The sequence below is a fragment of the Cetorhinus maximus genome, chromosome 9 (genome assembly GCF_964194155.1).
Source record: "Cetorhinus maximus chromosome 9, sCetMax3.hap1.1, whole genome shotgun sequence".
In the NCBI taxonomy this organism is placed as follows: Eukaryota; Metazoa; Chordata; class Chondrichthyes; order Lamniformes; family Cetorhinidae; genus Cetorhinus; species Cetorhinus maximus.
This window is the reverse complement of record NC_135887.1, coordinates 106,311,445-106,334,026: the sequence shown is the minus strand read 5'-3', so window position 1 is coordinate 106,334,026 and position 22,582 is coordinate 106,311,445. Positions and strand designations below refer to the sequence as shown.

General features: G+C 42.9%; 1 protein-coding gene across 5 annotated transcripts in view; it reads left to right on the top strand.

Annotated features, from left to right (window-relative positions):
• Nucleotides 1–7,907, top strand: part of sox6 (SRY-box transcription factor 6) — a 710,993-nt gene extending 703,086 nt beyond the window's left edge. For all 5 annotated transcript variants that reach the window (XM_078549279.1, XM_078549274.1, XM_078549275.1 and 2 more), the window contains one exon: nucleotides 1,357–7,907. In XM_078549279.1, the coding sequence (XP_078405405.1) occupies nucleotides 1,357–1,660 (304 nt within the window). In that variant the 3' untranslated portion in view covers nucleotides 1,661–7,907. The remainder of the gene's footprint in view (nucleotides 1–1,356) is intronic.
• Nucleotides 7,908–22,582: the final 14,675 nt, after the last annotated feature.

Genomic DNA, 22,582 nt, shown 5'->3' with positions numbered 1-22,582 from the left:
AATGGCCTTAAGAGGCCTTTCAATTATCAGCAGGTGCACAGCTGACTCCATGCGCCCACCGATTGAAATATCGCAAGACAGCGCGATGACATCGGGACGCACACCCGACGTCATGGCGCGTCATATTACATTCCGGCGTGTCAGGTGTGTGCCCGCATGCCGAATATAAAATTCTGCCCATCATCTACTAGACACATAGGCCAGAATCTTCGGTCGGCGTGTGGGGGCAGGCCCCCCTCGCCGATGTGTAAAATGATGCACAATGACGTTGTGTGTGTGTCCCGACGTTACCGCGCATCATTCAAATCTTTAGTCCGGCGCGCGCGCGCTGGAGTCGGCTGTGTGCCCGCCAAACTGTCAAAGGCCTATTAAGGCCATTTAAATATCAATTAAAATAATTAACAGAGCTGCTTGTCCAACTTAAGGTTGGCGGGCAGGCGAAGAGCCCAGGCAGCCTTTGCATTTATCATGAAGCCTCATGCACGGGCAGGATGAGGTTTCATGAAGGTTTTTAAACTTTAATAACATTTTAAAATAAAATTCATAGACATGTTCCAGTTCATGTGACACTGTCACATGAGGGGACATGGCTTAAAATTTTTTTTCTTTATTTAAATTGTTCAAAATTAAACTAATCTCCCTGAGGCAGCTTTGTGCCTCAGGGAGATTTCTGAACTCTTTCGTGCACATAGACATGTCCCAGCTCATGTGACACACGCTCAGCGCTTCCGGGTGCGTGTCACGCTGAATGGGCCTTAATTGGAGAAAATTCTCCCCACAGAGAATGAAGAAAAAGTAAACCTGGAATTTTACTTTAAATTAAACTGCAAAAATAGAACAAGAGAACATAGACAAAAGTAGTAAATTTAGGATTGATATCAGGACATTTTACCACACTTAGAGTGATCGACATATGAAATTGACTTCCAGGTAGATAGTAGAGGCAACAACCCTGGAATTATTTTTTTTAAAAATCGGATGCAGTAATGGGGGGAGTGTAGGATGGAAATAGTAAGATTGTGAAAACTGGCCTTCCTCGTTTTAAATTATTTTATGAACTTGTGAAGGTAGTGATGCGGAAAGTGCAGTGCTGGTCATTGGCAGGTGGAATGGTATGACGACAAACAGTCGTAAAGTCGATGTTTGTCAGTGTGGATATCTGGCATCATGAAATGTCCCAAGCTCCTCCATGGGAGATAGTGTTGCTCACTACCCTTACAGTACTGCTGCCAGAGTTGTAACTGCCACCAATGCTGTTAGGTAAATCAGGTAAATGAATCATGTTCTTCAAGTCTTTAAAAATAATTTATTTTATTTACTTGGGTTGCTAACAAACCAGTGTTCATCTCTGTATAGGCAACAGCCTCAGATTCCAATCACCACGGCAGCAGGCGTAGTCTATCCCGGTGCTATCTCCATGGCAACCACAGCAGCATCACCACAACTGACATCCGAGTGTTCCAGTGAATCTGGTAGTCCAGAACCAAGCATCCCAGTCATCCAGAGCACTTACAGCATGAAGGGAGAAAGCGGCAACCTGGGTGTAAACGAAATGATGAATGGCGAAGATGAAATGGAAATGTACGAGGACTATGAAGATGATCAGAAATCAGACTATAGCAGTGACAATGAGAATCAGGAGGCCATCAGTGCCAACTGAAGAGCAACTGCAATCAGACTGTTATTTTGAACAAAAAAAGTTATTGATGAGCCTGCATGTGTGGCTCCAACCGATTCATCAGCAATGGTCTTAAATGTTTCTTAATGTGTGAAGCATTCTGATTGTTTTTTTATTTTTACAAAGTATCATGGACATTTTACATTACTGGCTACAGCCTGAAAACAAAAAAAAGTCAGGACTTGAAAGCTGTTGCTTAATATAGATTCACAGCTATCTGGCAGTCTTAAAAGTTTTTTTTTTTCCTTTCTCTTTTTTGAGCTTGTTTTAAAATGCTTTCGTTTTTTTCTTAAGGGGTGGGGGGTTATATTCTCACTCAGGTATGCTGTGCCAACCAGCAACTTGTGAATGTGTTTTTAATCTGAACTATTTAAAATAACTTAAATCTCGTAGTTTTAAAAAGAAAGGGGGGGAAGAAAACCAAAACATAAATGGCAGCACGTGTGCACATAAAGCACAGCATAAAGCAGAACAACAAAGAGCTGAGCCCTGACTGGCTTTCCTTTTTTTAATTCTTTATTTTTGAGTTGCGTATTGTACTGTTTGAATTAAGAAAGTGCCAAACTTCTAATAACATTGTAATCTTAACACTCTGAAAAGTCTTATTTGGGAGACACTGCAAAAGTCTTAGACAATCGCCTGTCATCTTAATGAGGAGAAAAAATATATAGCTACGCTTACAAAATGGTTCTTTCCAGACAACAGTGAAGTTACTCAGGAATATGGACGAAGGATATCTATTTGAGACAGAAGAGGAGCTTGCCAGAGTGCATGTGTCCAATCACTTTTTTTGATGTGCCACAATAGGGTGTTCAACAGTTATTTGTCACTGCAGGCAAGAAGGCTGGCACTTGTCTCCTAAGCATGATTTCTAGCCCTTTACCTCATTATGTTGGTTTCCGTTGAGAATATCTTAGTCATTCCAGAGATCCATGGGGCCAATAATCTAGGATTATTGAATTTAAAAGAAAACACAAGGGGAAATTTTTTTTAAAACTCAGGGGGTAAAATCAGTAAGTTTCTGGGTGTTCTGTTCAGGTGGGATACCTTTTATCAAACCAGCTAAAGATGTAGAACTTGAGCAAGAATAACTCCATTAGTTTGAATTTACCCCTTGTAATTGGCACTAACCTTTCCACCCTTCCTCCCCAACCCCTCCCCCCACCCCTCACCACCCAGAGTTAGGAAGGTTAGACTGGTTAATGCTATTTCAGCCTCGCAGGAAGATTGTTGAGCTAACAGAGGAATAGAGAGGGGGCTCAATGTTGCATTGGATTTATGCTCCAACTGACCCTGGAGTCTTACCTGCTGTTCAATGGTGTTAAGTAAATTTACTTAAACAAAAAATTTCCATTCCTCTGCACTGTCAGCTTTCACCTTGATAAGCACAAGTGGGCTAGGGATGAGCAGGGAGGAAATATTAATGACTTAATTTTACTTAATTTCACAATGTCTTAATTCAGCTACTGCATTGCTGTGAAAACCATACGTTGTAAGGTCTTAAACTTAAATGATATTTGATGTGCAGGAAGTAGGTGAGGTTCATCGAAGTTACAAACAGCACAAATGAATTAAAAATTATATGGTGCATCTCCATCAATCCGCCCTGCGTAATCAAATTTTCCATCTTAAATACTTAATGTGCTGCAAAATATAAATGGCCATTATTAAATTTAAAAAGTACTATTGATGGGTAATTGCATTCAAGAGGACTTTTTTTTTGTTTTGAAATTGGGAAAAAATGCAAACTATTGCTGAGGATTGAGGTAGAATTCCGCTTATTATTCATTGGGGGTTTGAATAATGACTAGTTTGATTTAGACTATGATAATAGAGTTGGAATGTCACGCAATGAGAATAACTGATGAACACTCTGTTTCTTTTGCAAATTATTCAAGGTACTGATAAAAGTTATTTCATTCAGAAAAAAGGATTTGAACTTTATATCTGGCTTCAACTTGAGGAAGGAGGAGCGAGGGGATGGTCTCTATTTCACATAATTATTATTTATTAAGGTTCTTATAACCTCTTAATAATAATCAGCTCCCCTCAACTGCTTTTATTTTTAAAATTCAGTTTTACTTAGAACAGTGTATGGCTTGTAGTTTGAGAGTACATTTTTTAGTTTATTTTTCATTGCACACAAACATTTAGCTGTTTTGTTGCCATGCCAATATGATATAATGCAGGCTGGTGGGAAAACAAAGGACTGTTTTTTGGGACTGAAACTTGATTATGCTTGTAGTGTGTGTATGTGTATGTATATATATATATATATATGTATACATATATATATATAAAATATATATATGATACACATACACACATGGACACACACATTACATACACGCTCACTCACACACATACACACACAGGATGTTTTAAAGTGTTATGAGCACTGGATATAAATGATATTTTTTATCACTTCTGACTAATGTGAAACTGTTATAAGAGATACTACATGAACAAAATGTCACCTGTTCCGACTCGTGTGGGCCTGCCTCACAGTTGCCAGATTTGAGTCATTTTATGTCTAGTAACTTTATTTATGCAAAAAAAAGAGGAAAATGTTATGTATGAATACTTTGTTTTAGCTCCACCTCAGCACCCCTTTCTCCCTCACCTCTGTCATCCTTCCCTACCCTGATTTCTTTATCTTCCTTTTCTCTCTCACCCACCACCCCGCAAACGTTCGTCATTTTCTATATGACCACGCACTCTCCAAGCTGATTGGCTGAACAGACATCACCAAACTCAATGATTTTTTTTTTAATGGTCATAATTATTTCTTTGTAAATTACATTTGAGGGTTGACTAGATCAAATAAATGTTTGTGTAATATTTATTAGCCGAAATCAGGCTCTAAAATGTCACTGCAGAGTTACTCAACCAAGACAATCAAAAAATGAAATAGTACAAATTTACTTAAATTGGAGCTTAAAACAAAGTTACAACAAAAAAAATCCACCATCTCATTTTAGAACTTTTTAAAATTGTAAATATAACATAGGAAATAGAATTCTATTTTTGTTCATGATACATAGTGAAATATAAGTTATGTATTTACTGTTTTGTTATACATCATTGTATGTTGGTCCACATTTTTAAATGCTGACAAGTCGCTGTACCTCATGTAGATGCTGAACTCACACCCGCAATGATATAGCAGTATTGGACCTTTAGCTGAGGCGTTCAGACACCTCGCTTGTGGTCAATTTCTCATGTTTTGTATTGTAATTATTATTATTAAGGATATATATAGCGTTACAGTTAGTAATATGCGGAGTAGGGAAATAATTTTATTTAAAGAAAAAAATCACTTTTTGAATCATTGTACTGTGCCCATTTCATGGTAGGAAAAAAACAATCAGACAAAATTTGTAAAATTTCTTTTTATGAATTCATATTTTCCTTCTGTGTAAAAGTAAGCTTATCAACCTGGGACTGGTGAGTGGGAGGGGGGACTTTGTGGAAATCAAACTTTTTACAATTGCTCTGGGTTACTTCTCAGAGTGAGTTGTGTTTATGGGAACGTGATAGTTGGCAACCCCCTTTTAACTGTTTCTAAGTGGCATGACTGTGTTGATGAATTAGTGTGTCCTGGCACAATGACATGTAGCAATATGTGCCAGCAGAGTCAGGAATATAACAACGAGCAGCAGATGGTAGTGAAAAGCAAGATAAACAGGGGACTTGACAAATAGGAGAGGTTCTCACTTGATGCCACTGGTTCAGCCAGTTAAGTGTATTTTACCTTGGTTGTATTTAAATAATAATTGGCCTCAATATTCATAACTTTTGTGAAACCAGTAGATTATTATGGATCATGTGAGGTGGCTGCAGCCATAAATCAAATTGCCTTTCCAATTTTAGGTCATTCCTTGCAAATATCATGCAAGGGTAAGCATGTCAGCAAACCTTGTCTCATTGTTAGTCAATAGGATACTTTTAAAGTTTCCTTGATGAGCTCAGCAGAAGACACAGAAGAGGGATAATGATCCTGTGAAAGGGCGATGCCTTTTAGAGTGTTTGACAAACCTTTATTTGGAAAGGGGAAATACAAAGAGCTGTGTGTCATTTTTCAAAATGTGCAATTGACATTTTTGACTTTCTTCTTTGTGTTATGTGTTACATTAAATGAAAAATAAGTTTGCCAAACACTTTCTTTTCATAAATTTGGGTGATTGTTATGTCTGATTAATTTATACATCAGTAAAGCAGATGGGATCTGAGTAAAATGGGCAGTTGTGACTGTAGCAAATTCACCCAAATCTGGCAGAAGTACTTAAGTAGAGGTTTAAAATATGTGTATAAGAGGCTCAGGAGATTGTCCTGACTTCTAGATTAGTAGCTGCACTTTTTGTGATGCCACAGGTAGTAAGGTGGAGTAAGCAATGATGCAAAAGTAGTTGCGCATTGGGAGCTACACCCTTCCTGGAAACTATCCCTCTTAACAATTTGTGTTGTGATAAATATATGTTTTATTCCCAGGCTGTGGCATAATTTTTAAAAATTCATATGTTGCATTAGCTGTTCTGTTTTGGAAATAATAATTTTACCCAATAACTTGATCTGCCATACGCATTAACCTCAAATTTGACCCCTGTGTCAAAACGTATTGAGTATATCTTTTTCTAAGATTAATACAGTATTGAAAATGTGGGGTCCTTGCAGCAAACCAGTAGTTTGGCCAACTTTGGAGCGACATAATGTATTTTTATTTTTTGGTGAATGAAATTAGGACTTGTTCCTAAATTTCACCCGCCTTTCTTCCCCTATTATTGTCACAAGCCAGCAAAGATGCCAGTCTTATGTGAACCACACAAGTGAGGTGTTTGCCGCTCTTGGGAGTATGGGGAAATGTGCAAATAACAAATTTCGTTTTTTTATCCTGCACATTGCAGCCTTGCTATGTGCATCTGCTGTTTGTCTTCCTTTGTCACTTGTGTTTAGTGCTGGAGCGTGCGATTTTATAAAATAGCCCGCCCTCAGCTTTGAGAAGAGTAGCAGGAGCTTTTATAACGTTTTGGTTCATTCATTAAGTATTTGCCATTTTTATGTTGAAAAACTACATTAAGACACGCTTATAAGCTGTTCCTACATAGCTTCTTACTGTAACTTTATCTTCCAGCATTGTAAGTTTTATTTTTCATTGTGATGTATATTGTGATGTTGTTCTCCATGTTAATTTAATCAGCACAATTCACTGACTTGCTGGACTGACATGCTAGCTGCTGATAAAGTGTAAAAGGTTGGTTAGGTTTTATTTTGTTTTAGCGCGCATGACTGACAACCGGGACTCTTGTCGCCATGGTACTATCTATGCTTTCGTCCCTATAGCAACACTGGGTGTGGCTCTTAAGAAACAAAGGGCTGCTCCACATGTGTCTTGTACAGCAGAATTTAATAATTTAATTTTTTTTTAAAGAAAGTTCAACTTCTCCACATTTTGAATTTATAACAATGCAGGTACCTGGGCCCACAGCAGGTAAATGTTTGGGTGTTTAGAGAAATAGTGTCTGCTGCTGCTTTGAAAATGTTAAAAGTCTGACAAAATGTAAATAATTTATCAAAAAAAAAAGAAAAAAAAAGACTTGTACAGTCTCGTGTAAAGTTTGTAATTGAACATAAAAAAAACTCCATCACATGTTCCTCATATTCTGCTCTTTATACAGTACAAAAGACAACTTGTTTGCTAAGGATGATGTAAAACCTTCTTGATTATGTTCAATGTCCTACTGTCACTTTTTCCCTGCTTGGCATTATTCATAATGTAAACCAGCCTTTATTTTCTGCAGTATTGACGTGAGGTAAAGAAAAGAAATAATTAGGGTTAAATTTATTTTAGAGGTACTAGTAGTCTGACCTCCTCTGCCTCCATTATATTTGAAATAATAAAAAAAAGATGATGAAAACACCAGTCAAAAGACACCAACCTGTTATTTTCTGGCGTTTACAGGCACCTTATCATTATGTACAATTTCAAAAAAAAGGCCTTTTGCACAAGGTGGTATTACAGACTCTGGATAATAATGCCATCTTCTTATTGTTACAAATAATGGATATGATAAGACAGGGATTTGGGGCCTTATGGGGAGTGGCTCTGAGACTGCCTGAGCTCATTTTACCTCAAAACTGTCCTTCTCTCTCTATATATATATATATTCACCATCACTCCATCTTTTGTACTGCTGTTGACACTTAATTAAAGATAAATTTTGTTTTATGATGCTTGCGTTTCTTCTATGATTTATCGAGTGATTAAAATTGTTTGCTGCTCATTTGAATTGAAAAGTAAACTTTAGTAATAGAATAAGTTAATTTGGTAGCTCATTTGCTCAGAATTTTCAAATGTGTTTGGAAATTGCTTCAATGTAGATGTGAAAACGTGTACATCTGCAGACCAAAAACGCTATTGAAACAACAGACACTTTTGAAGCAACTTTAAATATTTCAGTTGCAGCTTCTTCTAAGTTTTCTAAGGTATGAAATGAGAAGGGTATCACTTCTTGATTCACTGAATGCAGAGGATGAATCCAGGGTCTTGTCTAGTTTTTGAGTGTGCTTCCTAAAATTTCTAAACAGCAGTAAGTTGCATTTTTGGGCCCTCCTTATAAAAATATATGACACTTTAACAAGGAGCAAAGCATTTAACATTGAGCAAAAAATTCAGGAGCAAGACTAAACACAGAGTCAAAGAGAGGAGGCTTTTAAAGTGAGTAAGGGAGGTGGCAAAGCAAAGTGGTTATGAGAGACGATTATGGAGAGAAGGATCATAGTGATTGAAAGATTGGTCTCCAGTAGTGAAGAGGATGGAACAGAGAACAAGCAATAATCAGAAGAAGCTGCAGGCAAATGGGGGGAGGCAAGAAATAAAATAGACACTCAGGGAAGGTTTAATGGTTGCGGGGGTGATGGTGGTAGCGGTGGAGGAGGTGGGGGGGGTTGGCAATCACTGGCTGGAAAGCCAGTTGCAGCTCCACCTTGGCCATTTTCGGGAGGCCTGATGGGATTATATATGCACATATGAATTAGGAACATGAGTCGGCCATTCAGCCCCTCAAGTCTGCTCCGCCATTTGATAAGATCATGGCTGATCTTACTGTGGCCTCAACTCTACTCTCTTGTCTACCCCCTATACCCTTTGACTCCCTTGTCAATCAAGAATCTATCTAACTCAGTCTTAAAAATATTCAATGACCCTGCCTCCACTGCTCTCTGGGGAAGAAAATTCCATAGGCTAACGACCCTCTGAAAGAGAAAAGAAATCTCATCTCCATCCTAAATGGGAGACTCCTTTTTAAACTGTGACCCCCTAGTTCTAGTCTCTCTCATAAGGGGAAACATCATCTCAGCATCCACGCTGTCAAGTCCCCTCAGGATCTTATATGTTTCAATAGGATTACTCCAATGGATACAGGCCCAACCTGTCCAACCTTTCTTCATAAGATAACCCCTTCATCCCAGGAATCAGTCGAGTGAACCTTCTCTGAACTGCACCTGAACTGAATTGTATCCTTTCTTAAATAAGGAGACCAAAATTGTACACAGTACTCGAGATATGGTCTTGCCAGTGCCCTGTACAATGAAGCAAAACTTCCCTACTTTTATATTCCATTCCCCTTGCAATAAACACCAACATTCCATATGCCTTCCTAAACACCTGCTGGGCCTGCATACTAACTTTTTGCGATTAAGTCCTAATCAGCACCTACCCGCCTCCTGTCAGGCTTCCTGGATCCTGTGAGGTGTCAGCTGTGGCTCAGTTCATAGCACCCTCGCCTTTGAATCAGAGGGTTGTGGGTTCATGTCCCACTCCCGGAAACCAAGAACTGTGATTGTACTCAAAAGAGTTGCAACCTGTGACTGTTGATAACTCGAAAGAGTTTCCTGGCTCCTGTGAGGTGTCAGCTGTGGCTCAGTTCATAGCACCCTCGCCTTTGAATCAGAGGGTTGTGGGTTCATGTCCCACTCCTGGAAACCAAGAACTGTGATTGTACTCGAAAAGAGTTGCAATCTGTGACTGTTGGTAACTCGAAAGAGTTTCCTGGCTCCTGTGAGGGAAATATCACCCCTGGAAATCCTGGTGTGCAGCAGATATCCTGCCTTGAGGAGCTTCCATCCAATTAGAGGCTGGCAGCTCTCCAGTACTGACAGTGCCACTGAGAGCAGTGGACACAACCAGTACTACAGCATGGCCTACACTCGGATTAACACTGGAACCCCAGGAAATGGTGGGGCAGGTTCCCTGGGGCCAGACAGAGAGGCTCCAGTGAGGATGTGGGAGAGGGACCTTAGAGGCTGGGTCTCTCCAGGTTCCTCTGTTGGACAGGCTTGTGCCCTGGTGGGGCGTATGCTTCCTAAAATTCATAAACAGCAGTAAGTTGAATTTGTAGGACCCTCCTTATAAAAATATATGACTTGGAGCACTTTAACAAGGAGCAAAACATTTAACATTGAGCAAAAAATTCAGGGACAAGACTAAACAGAGTCAAAGAGAGGAGTCACATCCCCCCACCAGGCCCCAAGCCTATTCGCCAGGGGTTTCCTGGTAGTAAGCCCCCACCTGCTGCTGGTTAAATACCAGTGGCGGTGGGACGAATGGACCCCTTAAGTGGTCCTCAAGTGGCCTCCGGGTAGGAAGGCTGTCCTCGAGCCTTCCCACCCCAAACTTAATCAGAAGGAAGCAGGAAGGTGGCAGGATCTCCACATTCCTGCCTGATCACACACAACATCTCCCTGCCGCCCCCCCCACCACCACCACCTGCCTCCAAGGAGAAGGGGACATTAAAATTCCTCCCTAAGGGAGTATCTATAAACTAACCTGCCTGGTGGAAACTGATGGGTTCATATTAGCCACCCATTTTACATGTTAAAATTACCCTTCAATAGTCTAACTTTTAAATTAGAAGTCTCTATTTTTCTACTTGCTTTTATATCCTCTCCTGTGAAGAGATTAGATATTAAGGTTTCCAATAAATCATTATCATTAGCAAACAAACCCCTCAGAACTCCAGTCATGGTTCTTCCCCCTCCCCACTGCTATACTGAGACCTGCAGTGTTTTAGCCTTGCTGAAACGACTCTAGGAAGTATTATAAATGCAACAATTTTTGCATAGTAACTTGAGTGTATCCACAGTGTATATAACGAAACATAGTCAATAGTATATGTGAAATAAGGACAATTCTAACTCATGTAAAAGACCTTTAGGAAGGCAAGCGTGATAAACAGCCTTTTAGCCCTGAAAGTTCTTTATTCAGGCTAACTTTGATTTTTTTTTAACATCCCAAAATTTGGTGTTGCCTCTGCCCTGCCCAGCAGAAAAATCCAACCATTTATCATCTTTTGTGTGACAATGTTCTTCCATATGTATCTGACCTAAATTTACTTGTCACTAGCTTTTTGTCTTTATGATAACCTGATGTACCAGCCTGCTTTATCTTATGCTATTCAACTTATCAACGTCATTTAATAATCTACATACTTAGTTGTCTTACTGAGATTGTGCTTTTTTAAACCGGTCCTCAGAATTCACCTCACCTACGCTCGGAAACACTTCTGTTGCTTTCTGAAAAAGCTATGGTAACAAATAGAAAGATTTTTTGTTTCACATTAATCACTCATGCTACCTCTTTATACTGAAGAAAATATCTCATCTGTGAAGAGCAAAAAAGCTTTCAGCAGACTGTTGTCCAAGTGTCTGAATGAGAGACAAATAATATTCGATAGATAAGGAAACCCAATGATCCAAACATAGTACCACAATGTATGTTTATGTAAGATTAAGAAAATAAAATAGAAACAGGAACAACTTTTACTTACTGCAAGTAAAGAAGATGCAAAAGTTGCCTGTATAAATCAGTCCTTTTTCTTAGTCTTACTCTACAATTAATGGACTTTGAGTTTCCTGTTCATAGAAACATTACAGTATCAAAGGACTCATTTTGGCTTATTGCATCCAAACTATTGCTCCTCCTCAAATGTTATTAACAACTATCTACTTCAGTTTTACTTCCCTGTCTCTTGTTACTTCTTCCTTTTAATGATGATTTAATCTCTGTTTTAATAGCCACCACTATTCTACAGTCCAATAACCCTCCGTGTGGAAAAGAAAATTCTCCTGGCTTCCCATTTTAATATTCTTTTAATAATCATGAGCCTCTATCAATCCACCAAGGAGTGGAAACAATTGCTCACTGTTGTGATCTCAAAACCTCACATGTTTGCTAGTCATAGGTGTTTTCACAGCTGGCAATTTAAGCATAAGAATTTTTAAAATCTGCTTTGGAATCATTCTCACGTGTCAATGTGATGAAGTGCATTCTTTACCAGTGCTGACCCAAATACAGATATGCCCACATAACAAAAAAGCAAAAGCCGCTTCCTTCCCCACCACAACACTCAACACAAGACCAATTCTCAAAGAGAAAGCAGACCACCACTGGAGAGGAGTAGTGGTTCAAATGGAATTTACCAAGATAGGTTAACAATGCCTCATGTCAGCTGTCCCCACCGTTTGTGCACTTATATCTACCCCCCAACAACCTTTGACCACAGAGAGTTGCAGCGTGACCGACAATGAGGAAAATAAACGGCAGCAGCAAGACAGACAGCGTGTTGTCAAGGCCAGTGACGTGCTATGAATCATCCCCTGTAACAGATACCCCAACCCTAGGCCTACCTCAAACACTACATTAATCTCAGCTTTAACTGCAAGTGTAAACTTAAATTTGACCTAGTCATGGTAATCAGTGAAAATCTGTAGCAGGCAACTCAGTCTTATTCACTAGTCCAACTCCAGCCCTGAGGTTAATTCCTCTCCCCCAGGTAAAAACTAGTTCTCAGTCTCTAATAATAATAAAAAAGAATCCACCCAGCCCTGACCGAGGATGATTTTAATCAAGGCGGATGACAAACGATGAAGGATTTCAAGAGTAATAGACTGATTACATAGCGCAAGCTCAAATCAGTTAAAATTAAGAAGGCTTTTACCAGCTGCCCTAATTCATATGTTCTCAGTATAAAACCTTTAAAGCTAAAACTCTTGAAAGCTGTCATATATTCTTGCAGATGAAAATAATTAGTAAAATTAGCATTGTAATTTACGGAAACCTTGATTTCCCTGAAGGTCAAGTCCCAAACCTTAGCCACAAATTTAGATTGTTTCCTTCCCATCATCTGTCAGAGTGACAAGCGGTCTGCCTTAAAACCCAAAGGACTTTATGCTACTGTAGTCCTTCTTGGAGAAGTCTATTCTAGAACCAATAACATTCACTTAACCTCACCATTCTTCACCATTGCTGTCCAAATGCCACCATTGCACATCACTCCATAAAAGAATAACACAAGCAGCAAGGATCACATTGCAAGCTGGTCACGTTAGGTCAAGTTGGGAAGAAATTGACTACATTTTCCTTAAAGAATTTGCAGATCACACGCTAAAAGAGTGCTCAGTAGCGAGAGAACTCCATTGAATCTGGCTATAGGTGTGCACAAACCTGGTGAACAAGATAAATCCCTTAACTAAATAGCTCACCTAGTCATTGACCAGAAATTGAACTGGACTAGCCATATAAATACTGTGGCTATGCAGCTCAGAGCTGGGAATTCTGCAGAGAGCAACTCTCCTCCTGACTCCCTAAAGCCTGTCCACCATCTACAAGGCACAAGTCAGGAGTGTGATAGAATACTCTCTATCGTCTGGATGAGTGCAGCTCCAATAATACACAAGAGACTTGACACCATCCAGGACAAAGCAGACCATTTGATTGGCACCCCATCCAACACCTTCAACATAGACCTCCTTCAACATAGACCTCCTCCAACTCTGACGAACAGTGGCAGCAGTGTGTACTATCTACAAGATGCACTGCAGCAACTCACAAAGGCCCCTTCACCAGCACCTTCCAAACCTGCGATCTCTACCATCTAGAAGGACAAGGGCAGTAGATGCATGGGAATACCACCACCTGAAAGTTCCCCACAAGCCACACAGCATTCTGACTTGAACTATATCACCGTTCCTTCACTGCCACTGAATCAAAATCCTGGAACTCCCTCCCTAACAGCACTGTGGGTGTACCTACACGACATGGACTGCAGTGGTTCAAGAAGGCAGCTCACCACTACCTTCTCAAGGGCAATTAGAGATGGGCAATAAATGTTGGCCTAGCCAGCGACACCCACACCCCTTGAAAGAATTAAAAAAAAGATGGAGGAAAAAACCATTGGGAATACCAACAAAGTGTCAGGGAGAGACAACAAGGTGGACAGAGTAGCAGCAAGCCCGTTGGGAGCAGCAGCAAGTTAGGATAGCTCCACTACAAGACCAAGAATGCTGAGCTGGTCTAGGGATGTAAGGTAGGAAGCCTGCAGAATGAGGCATGAACAAATACTCATGATTTTGTGAGATTTAAAAACTGATGAATAAAAAGTTGATATTTCAGCACACAATGAAAATTTAGTACAAGTGAGACGAGAACCAGAATAGTATGTCAAATCACTGGTGGTGTCTTTAGCCACAGAAGCCAACAACAAAGATTTGCCGAGGGCTCCTTTGATTGATCAGTTATTAAAGGCAGTCCATAACTAAACCACACAAACCAGAAAGTCTTAACTTTGGCTCCTGGTCTGTGTTGAATATATGTATCTCAACCAGTGCTGTGGGACAATCCACTAAGTGACCTGTGTTCCCCCAAGTTCAGAAGGAAATATTTCCAGGGTTTCTGCTCTTGCTTGCTAGCCTTGCTTGGCACCTGGTAGAAAGTGTGGATGTGTGGACATCAGACAATGGAGGATTAAGCTTGACTGTGATACCAACGGAATTTGAATCCCATGTACCCATTCACATATTTGTTATAATTCATTCTGTAATTTCTGGGTTGCCTTCTTCTATTTCAGCACTCTTCCCTATCATATGCAAATTTGACCACTTTGCATTGAATTTCTGAATCCAAGCCATTGATGTTAATTAGCAACAGTAGTGGTCCCATCTCTGAGCCCTGGTACACCTGACTCAGTATTACCCACCACGTTGATATGACTGCTCTAACCAGCATCTGTTGTTTTTGACTCATCAGTCAAATTCACATCTATTACAAGTGCAGAGGGCACTCAGTGGGTGTATACTTCAGCCACACTGTGTTAACTCAACATTATTGCAATTACATAGCTCTTCCTTGAGGCTCTGAATTATAAAGCTGAAAAAAGAAATCTTTTTATTAAGAGCTTCCACCCCACTGAGGAGGCTTCAAACCAATCATCATCCAATAACCTGCTCTGAAAACTCTGCTCACATTTTGACTGCTGTGACAAATTCCACCACAGCAGCTGAGACAGACCACAACATTCTAAATTTCTAAAACAATCAACAACATTCTAAATAAAACAACATAGAACATTCTTAAAAAAAAACAATCAATTCACCCTATCTCCCAAAGCTAATGGATTCTTTAAAAAATTCCAGGACCTGGATCTGTATCCTCACCAAAAACCAATCAGTTCTTCCTTGGGCCATACCCTAACTGTGCACCAAATTTTGTACCAAAATCCATCTATTAGTTTTTGGGCTATATTGGCTCAGACCTTCCGACCCCTGAATTGTATGACCCAATATGCAAGTTGGAATCCTGCAAAAGTCCCGACGTACTGAACTCCATGGGAATTGCCTGGGAAGTTTGAACTTCCGACAGGCAATTCCCCTGCTCCCCAGGACCCTCTGCACGTGTCTCTGACTCCGAGTTAGAGTCGGAGACTTTGGACAGTTCCGTGGCACTTACCTGAATAGTTACTCAGGAAATGTTAGACAGAAAAATCCTAGTCTAACTGCTGGGTAACTACAGAACTGACCTCCCAATCTCTCACACTGACGCTCTGCAACACCCTGTCTAGCCTCCCTGACCCCCTGACTATCCTCCTGACCTGACTAGCCCCCGATGCCCGACCAACACCCGTGACCCGTCCCAACCACCCTTCCCCACCATGCTAACCCCCAACCACCCGGTTATTCCCCAACCAGACCTGAATATCCCCACCACCCAACTATCCATCCTATCCCGACCCAAATAGCGGCTGCAGTAAGCGCAGCAGGAGCCCATCAGCACTCACAGATTCAGTGCAGGAAAGGGTTCAATGACCTGCTGCATTCCAGCAAGGTGAGCAGCTTGGCTCATCCACACAGAGGTCCAAGGGAAGGGTCGTATCTGCATGCTGCAGCTAAGGTGCAAAATATTGTACATACCTCTGCTTTAGCATTGAGGCTTGTATGTGTAAGCAACTCATGTAAGTGCACAGAGAACAGATATGAATGAGCACTGTGATATGCAGACTCAGCACAGAGAGCAATAACCCTTTGTGCACTTTATATCAGGCTAACAAATTCATGTTATGATTACAAACCAAAAGGGTGAAGAACGCTATAGAGTTAGGGGTGGTTAGCCTTCCTGAGACCCATACTTTCCAATGAACAAATGGCCATGAAGATTGCCTGGGCACCTGAACAGTTGTCTGTTGGTGATGGTGAATTGCTATTAGCAGGTGGTAAAGGTGGTGTTGAAATCACTTTGGCACATGGTGGTGATGGTGGAGATCATGCTATCACTTTGCTGAGCACAATGGGACTTTAACATGAGAGGGAGTGCAAAGATGGAGTTGGGTTGTATGGACAGCACGAGCATGATTAAATGCAATGATGTGCATCAGAGCTTGCTTTCACAATGAGAAGGGCTATACCTAAGTAACTCCTTCTGTGTCTCGCACAGGACCCTGCTCTGCTCCCTCACCACCAGACCCTCCCTTCCCACCCCTGGGCTAGATCATCCATCAGGCATCAAGAGGAGGAAGAGATGTGCGAGGTGGCAGTGCAGATCATACCAGCTCACAGCCCACCAACTCAGATACCAGTGCATCGGAGGGATCCAGTGTGCATGTAGAGTCGGTGACACAGTGTGAAAGTCACTGCACCAGAGTGTCGGAGAAGGTGTCAGAATCAGAGACATCTACACACAGTCCCCCTTGGTGGAGGGAGGAAAATCACTATGAGGCAGCAGTGGGCAGGAATGTGGAGCCCTGGGAGTGAGCTTTTGAAGCATAGTATTTAGCAAATCACCAGCAGATATGTGGACATCTGGCAGAGTTCCCTGAGGCAGTGGGAGCTCTTGGACTGCGAACAGAGGAGACCATCACCATTGTGAGCTCCATACTGTCCCGGGGGCTCAGCTGCAGGAGCTCTGACCATGAGAGATTGGCCAATCTTGTGGAGAGACACATGGAGCAACACTCGGAGTGGATGCAAGAGCAGCATCTCGGCCAGGAAAAGGTACAACCCTCCCTCAGTAGCCTGGATCAGCCCGCTCAGAGTGTGAGTGCTGACATCCATGGAATACGTGAGGAGCTGTGTACCCTAAACAGGACAGTCTCAGTGTTGGCCCAGTGGTTGCTGGAATGGACGACTGCTGCACAGCAGCAGCCACCCCACCAACCTTAGCTGAAGGCCAACCCAGGGCAATGCAGGACGGTGAAGGTACTGAGAGCTCCTTGGTACTCTCATTTTCCTCCACCACCTAGCCCCCCTGCCAGAGCCCTCATCTGCTCCACACATGCCAGTGACCACGGCCGCCATGTAGAGATGCACAGGCCACAGTCTGAATGATGTCCCCAACACTCTTCATTGCCAGAGAGACCGAGAAGTGAGCAGCCTGCCTCCACCTCCTCCGAGGCAACATAGGAGCCACTTTACAGGAGTGTGCAAGGGTGAAGGGCGCTGTCTCACCTAAACCACTAATGGGGTCACCATGGTTACAGTTTTCACACATATATATCACACTTTAGCACTTCTTGAATATATTTACTTACACTCATACATGACTGGGGGCGGAATCATCCCAGATTTGCACGAAGTACAATAGCGGGCGTGAAATGACGGGTTTTCGTGTCGTATTGTCCCCTTCCCGCCCTGTAAATTATGCAGCTACATGAAACACGCCAGGTCACTAGCAGCCAACCTCTGATTTGCCCACCACGCCATTACATTGCCACTTTCTCATTCCAGGCACCATATTTAAACTATGGCCACGCACACACACTTTTCAATACTTGTAGCCCAGAACTCCTCCAGTGGAGATGTGGGCCCAAAAGCCAAGGAGAATTCAGCCCCCTGATTCAGTGACACATCCCTGGGACGTCTTCTGGACGCTGTGGGCACCCTCCGTGATGTCCTCTCCCTCCGCTCTGGCCACAGGAGGCCCATCAGTATCACCATTCTGGCTTGGGAGGTGGTGGCAGAGGTGGCCAGTGCAGAAAAAGGACGAATGATCTCATCCATGCCGCCATGGTAAGTCAACCATCTCATCATTCTCAACTCACCCACTCACAAGCCCATCTCACTCACTGCCAGCTCAAGGGACATCACCACTCACTCTCTCACAAACACCTTCACATCTCTATCTGGCCTCATCTCCTCTGGAGATACCCGCCTCCTCCCGTCCAAGGCTCTAATCAGCACACAAGCATGCCTGGCATCCTTCTCATTTGGCCTGGCATGTGCCTTGCTCACATTCTCTCCACCTGTCTTTACGCAGGACAAGATCGTGCACAATCAGCAGGAGAGGTGCCAGGCTGGGGGTGGAGTGCCGGACATCAAGGTCCTCACTCAGTTTGGGAACCATGTGTTGGAGCTGGCTGGAGAGGACGTTGACTGTTCCTGTGGCGATGGTGATGTCAGCGGCAAGCATCCACATGAGGAATCTGCACCAGGTCATCCCTCTGTCAAAGCTACTCTGAGTCCACTGTTCAATGTTCAATGTGGCTGCCAAGCACTAATAATCTTCACTTTCTCTCTTAGGCACATCTGCCATGTCGCCCTTAGGCAGCCTTGATCCCGACCCCAGCGCCAAGAGCTAAGGCTCCTTGTTATGACGAGCAGTGTCTGTGTCACTCAGATGCGAAACCTCGGTTCATGCACAAGATAAAGGCAGGTGTCTCAGTCCAGGGCCTCTTCCCTGTGCAGTGTGTAACCTTCAGACCAAAGTGATGGTCCAGCTTCACACTCACTGGATGCATCAGTGATGCCTGCACCTCAGTGGTGCTTGCCATTGCTGTCAGAATGTTGCGGGCAGGTGTCACAGAGTTTCATCATTCTTTCTGTGTGCTCTCAGCACCTTTGAGGTGGGGCTGAACTCCTATTTCTTCAGCATCTGTGTCTGGTGATGCTGTGCTCCTGAAGGGGTCGGGTGCTGAAGGCTGACAAAGGATCAGGTGCATTTAAAGTTTCACGGCTGCATCTCCATGATATGAGCCTGATCACAGAGTGCAAGCGAGTTGCCCTCAGCCAGATGGAGTCAGACATTCACAGAGGCAATGTGAAGATTTACGGAGTGTCCTCACTGCATGTCGTCATTATCCTCCTGGAATCTAGCAACTATTAGGGTCTCTACTGCGTCTCCATGACTTGCGCATGAGCACTGAGGGTATGTACGCTGCCATCAGGTATACAGGAGCCAAATGTTCACACTTGCAAGTTGAGGATGTCAGGACTGTCCTCATTGCATTTCATCATCATCCTCATCATGGCTATGAGAGCTTCCCGAGCGTGCCTGTCTCGTCTGGCCAGTGTGATGGCCTCATCGTCAGCATCTTTGCCTTCAGGGACCTCATCACCCTCATCCCCTTCAACATCCTCCGCATTGGAGGATATGTGCAGCTCCTCCATCACCTCCTGAGCCGAGTCCTCCTCCCGTTGCAGTGCCAGGTTGTGTAGCAAGCAGAAAGCTGTGATGATGCACAATGCCCTCTGGAGACTGCATTGCAGGGCTCCACCGGACTAGTAGAGGCACCAGAGCCTCATTTTCAAAATGCCTGCCTTTTGCTCCACCAAAGTCCAGGTTGCAGCACGAGCCTGGTTATACCGTCGCTCTGCTGTAGTCTGAGACTGCTGCACGGGCATCATCAGCCACGTCTTCTCTGGGCAGCGCTTGGCGCTGAACAGTTGAACCTGCAGCTTCTATGGACTGTGGAAGATGTCATGGATCTGAGACCTGCTAAGGATGTAGGAGTTGTGGACAGTCCCTGACAATCACGCACAGACCTGTAGGATGCGTTTGTGATGGTCGCAGACCAGCTGAACATTCAGCAGATGGAGGCCCTTGTGGTTGACGTAGTTGACTCATTGTTGCCATGGAGATCTAATCACCACGTGAGTACAGTCGATGGCATCCTGCACCTGTGGAAAACCAGAGACCTGCGCAAATTCCAGCACTCTTGCTTCCTGGCTTTCCTGATCCCGGGTGTAATGCACAAAGTTCTGTGCCTTCATGAAGATGGTGTCCGTGACCTCCTGGATACACTTGTGTGTGGAGGCTTGCGAGATCCCTGTGAAGCCCTGGAAGGAGCCACTGGCATAAAAATTGAATGCCATGGTCACTTTCATAGCAACTGGCAGTGGATCCCCTCCACGTCCCTGTGGCACCAAATCCTGCAGCATGTGGCATATGTGACCGACCAGTTCCCTAGAAACACAGAGTCTTCAGCAACACTGGCTCAAAGTCATCTGCAGGAATGACAAGCGCCCTCTGTAGACTCGGGGTCTAGCGATGTGCCAATGAGCAATGGCTCGCTGTGGATCTTCAGCTGCATGCACAGCAGGCCTTGCCACCCCTTCATCTTCAGGGAGGTGCTCCTCTCTTTACCGAGCCAGGTGCTACCACCGCTCTCTTCTTCTTCTTCGCTGGTCTCTGTAAGCCAGGAGGCATGCTGCCAGATAACCAGGCTCCACGATCCTGATGTTCTCCTCCTGCAGGATCAAAGAGAGAGATGCGGTGGTTAGCATATGTGTCCTAAGAACCTCTCTTGTTTAAGCCTGAAGTCCCCTTCACGCATGCCGGAGAATACTGGCCACCACTTGGATTCTGCTGGATTCTAGTCACCAGTTTGTTGGATCCTGTTCGCAGGCTTGTTGTAAGGGGTGGATGAGTTAGTACTAACGATAGAGTTGAGTAGCAGTCATTTCATAGGTAGAAACTCTGCGTTTATTTACAAAGGTACTCAGCACAACTAAACATGTGCTTACACTTCAAACTCTATCTCTACACTCTGCAGCTACTAACCACTGACTACAGACTACTAACTACAGAGGTAGCCCACACCACTCTGTTATTGGATCATGTGATCTTCCATTATAACATTCTTCTTAAAGGTATATTACACATCAGATTACCACATCCCTCCCCCTTCACTCAGAAATACATTTTATATTTACATTTACAATCTTCTCAAAATAGCAAAATATTTACACTGATAAGTAATTTACAACTTCAGTCTTTCTGAGGGTTTCCTTATGCATGTAGAGCATCTCAGCTCTACAACTTCAGATGCCTTGTCAGGAACCTACTTTTCCGGAGTTGCCTGAACATCAGATGCTTTGGTGGGCACTTGCAGTTCTGTATCCTCCACTCTTGAAGGAACAACAGATGTGCATGAGATGCGTTGAATTCACTCAACAGGAAATGCTGACCCAGTCACGAACAGTGGTGGAATCAGTTCTTGGTGCATAGTTTCTCGCTTCCTTAGATGATGCACGTGTCTCCGTATGCCTTCCACCTCCACATGGTAAGATAGAGGTCCAGTCACTGCACTTATTTCACCCAGTAACCATTCTGGTCCTTCTCCAAAGTTCTTCATGTACGCTGTTTCTCCCACGGTAAATTTCCTTTCACGCCTATACCAGTTGGTGTCTAGTTTACTGACTTCCCTGACTCCTTTCCACCTTCCCCTCTAAATTTGGCATTATTAAGCTCAATCTCGTCCTGAGACGGCGTTTCAACAATAACTCCGCAGGTGTGATGTCTGTTGTTGTGTGAGGGATGGTCCTGTAATGGAAAAGAAAGCTTGCTAGCTTGGTTGTTAAGGAATCTCCAGTTAATTTCTTCATGCCAGACTTGAGTGTTTGAACCGCCCTTTTAGCCAGCCCGTTTGAAGAAGGGTGCTACAGTGAAGTTTTTACATGAGTGATACCATTGAGGCTGATAAACCGCTGAAGCTCAGCACTCGTAAATGCTGTGCCATTATCAGAAACAACTACTTCTGGTAGTCCGTTAAAGGCAAAACTTTGATGTAACTTCTCTATTGTAGCAGAAGGCGTTGGTGATTTCACCTCATATATGTCCCTCCATTTTGAGTGGGTATCAACAATGAGCAGAAACATTGTTCCCATGAAAGGTCCCACATAGTCAATGTGTAACTGCACCCATGGTCTTCCTGGCCATTCCCAAGGGTGTAATGAAGCTGTTCAAGGTAACTTTTACAGTTGCTGACATTGCACACAATTTTTCACTAAACTCTCTGTTTCACCATCCATCTCAGGCCACCATGGGTAGCTGCGAGCTATGGTCTTCATTCGGGATATTCCTGGATGTGCACTGCGTAGTTCAATTAGCAATGGCTTTCTTCCCTTTGGAGGTACTATCACTCGTACTCCCCACAATAAAATGCCATCTTAGCTGGTTATTTCATGCCTTCTGTTAAAGTATGGTTTCATTTTGTCAGATACGGGCTCTTGTGACCAACCACGTAGCACTTGTTCTCGTACTTGTGAGAGGACTGAGCTCTGTCAAGCCTCTGATCTGTTGAGTGCAAACCAGTGACGAATCTAAGAAATGTAAAAACAAAACAAGTTCTTGTGGAACTGGGACTTCCATTCGTTTTCTTGTAAAGACAAACGACTAAGTGCTTCGGCATTTACAATTTGATTTCCTGGCCTATGTACAAAAGTATACTCATATGCTGCCAGGATTAAAGCTTTATTTGTGTTTCTGTGTCTTCTTTCTACATGCCTTCTTCTTTCTCACGGTGACTTTAATCTTGGCCTTCTTTTCAGTTTCAATATTGCCCAGACTATTCTCAGATGTAA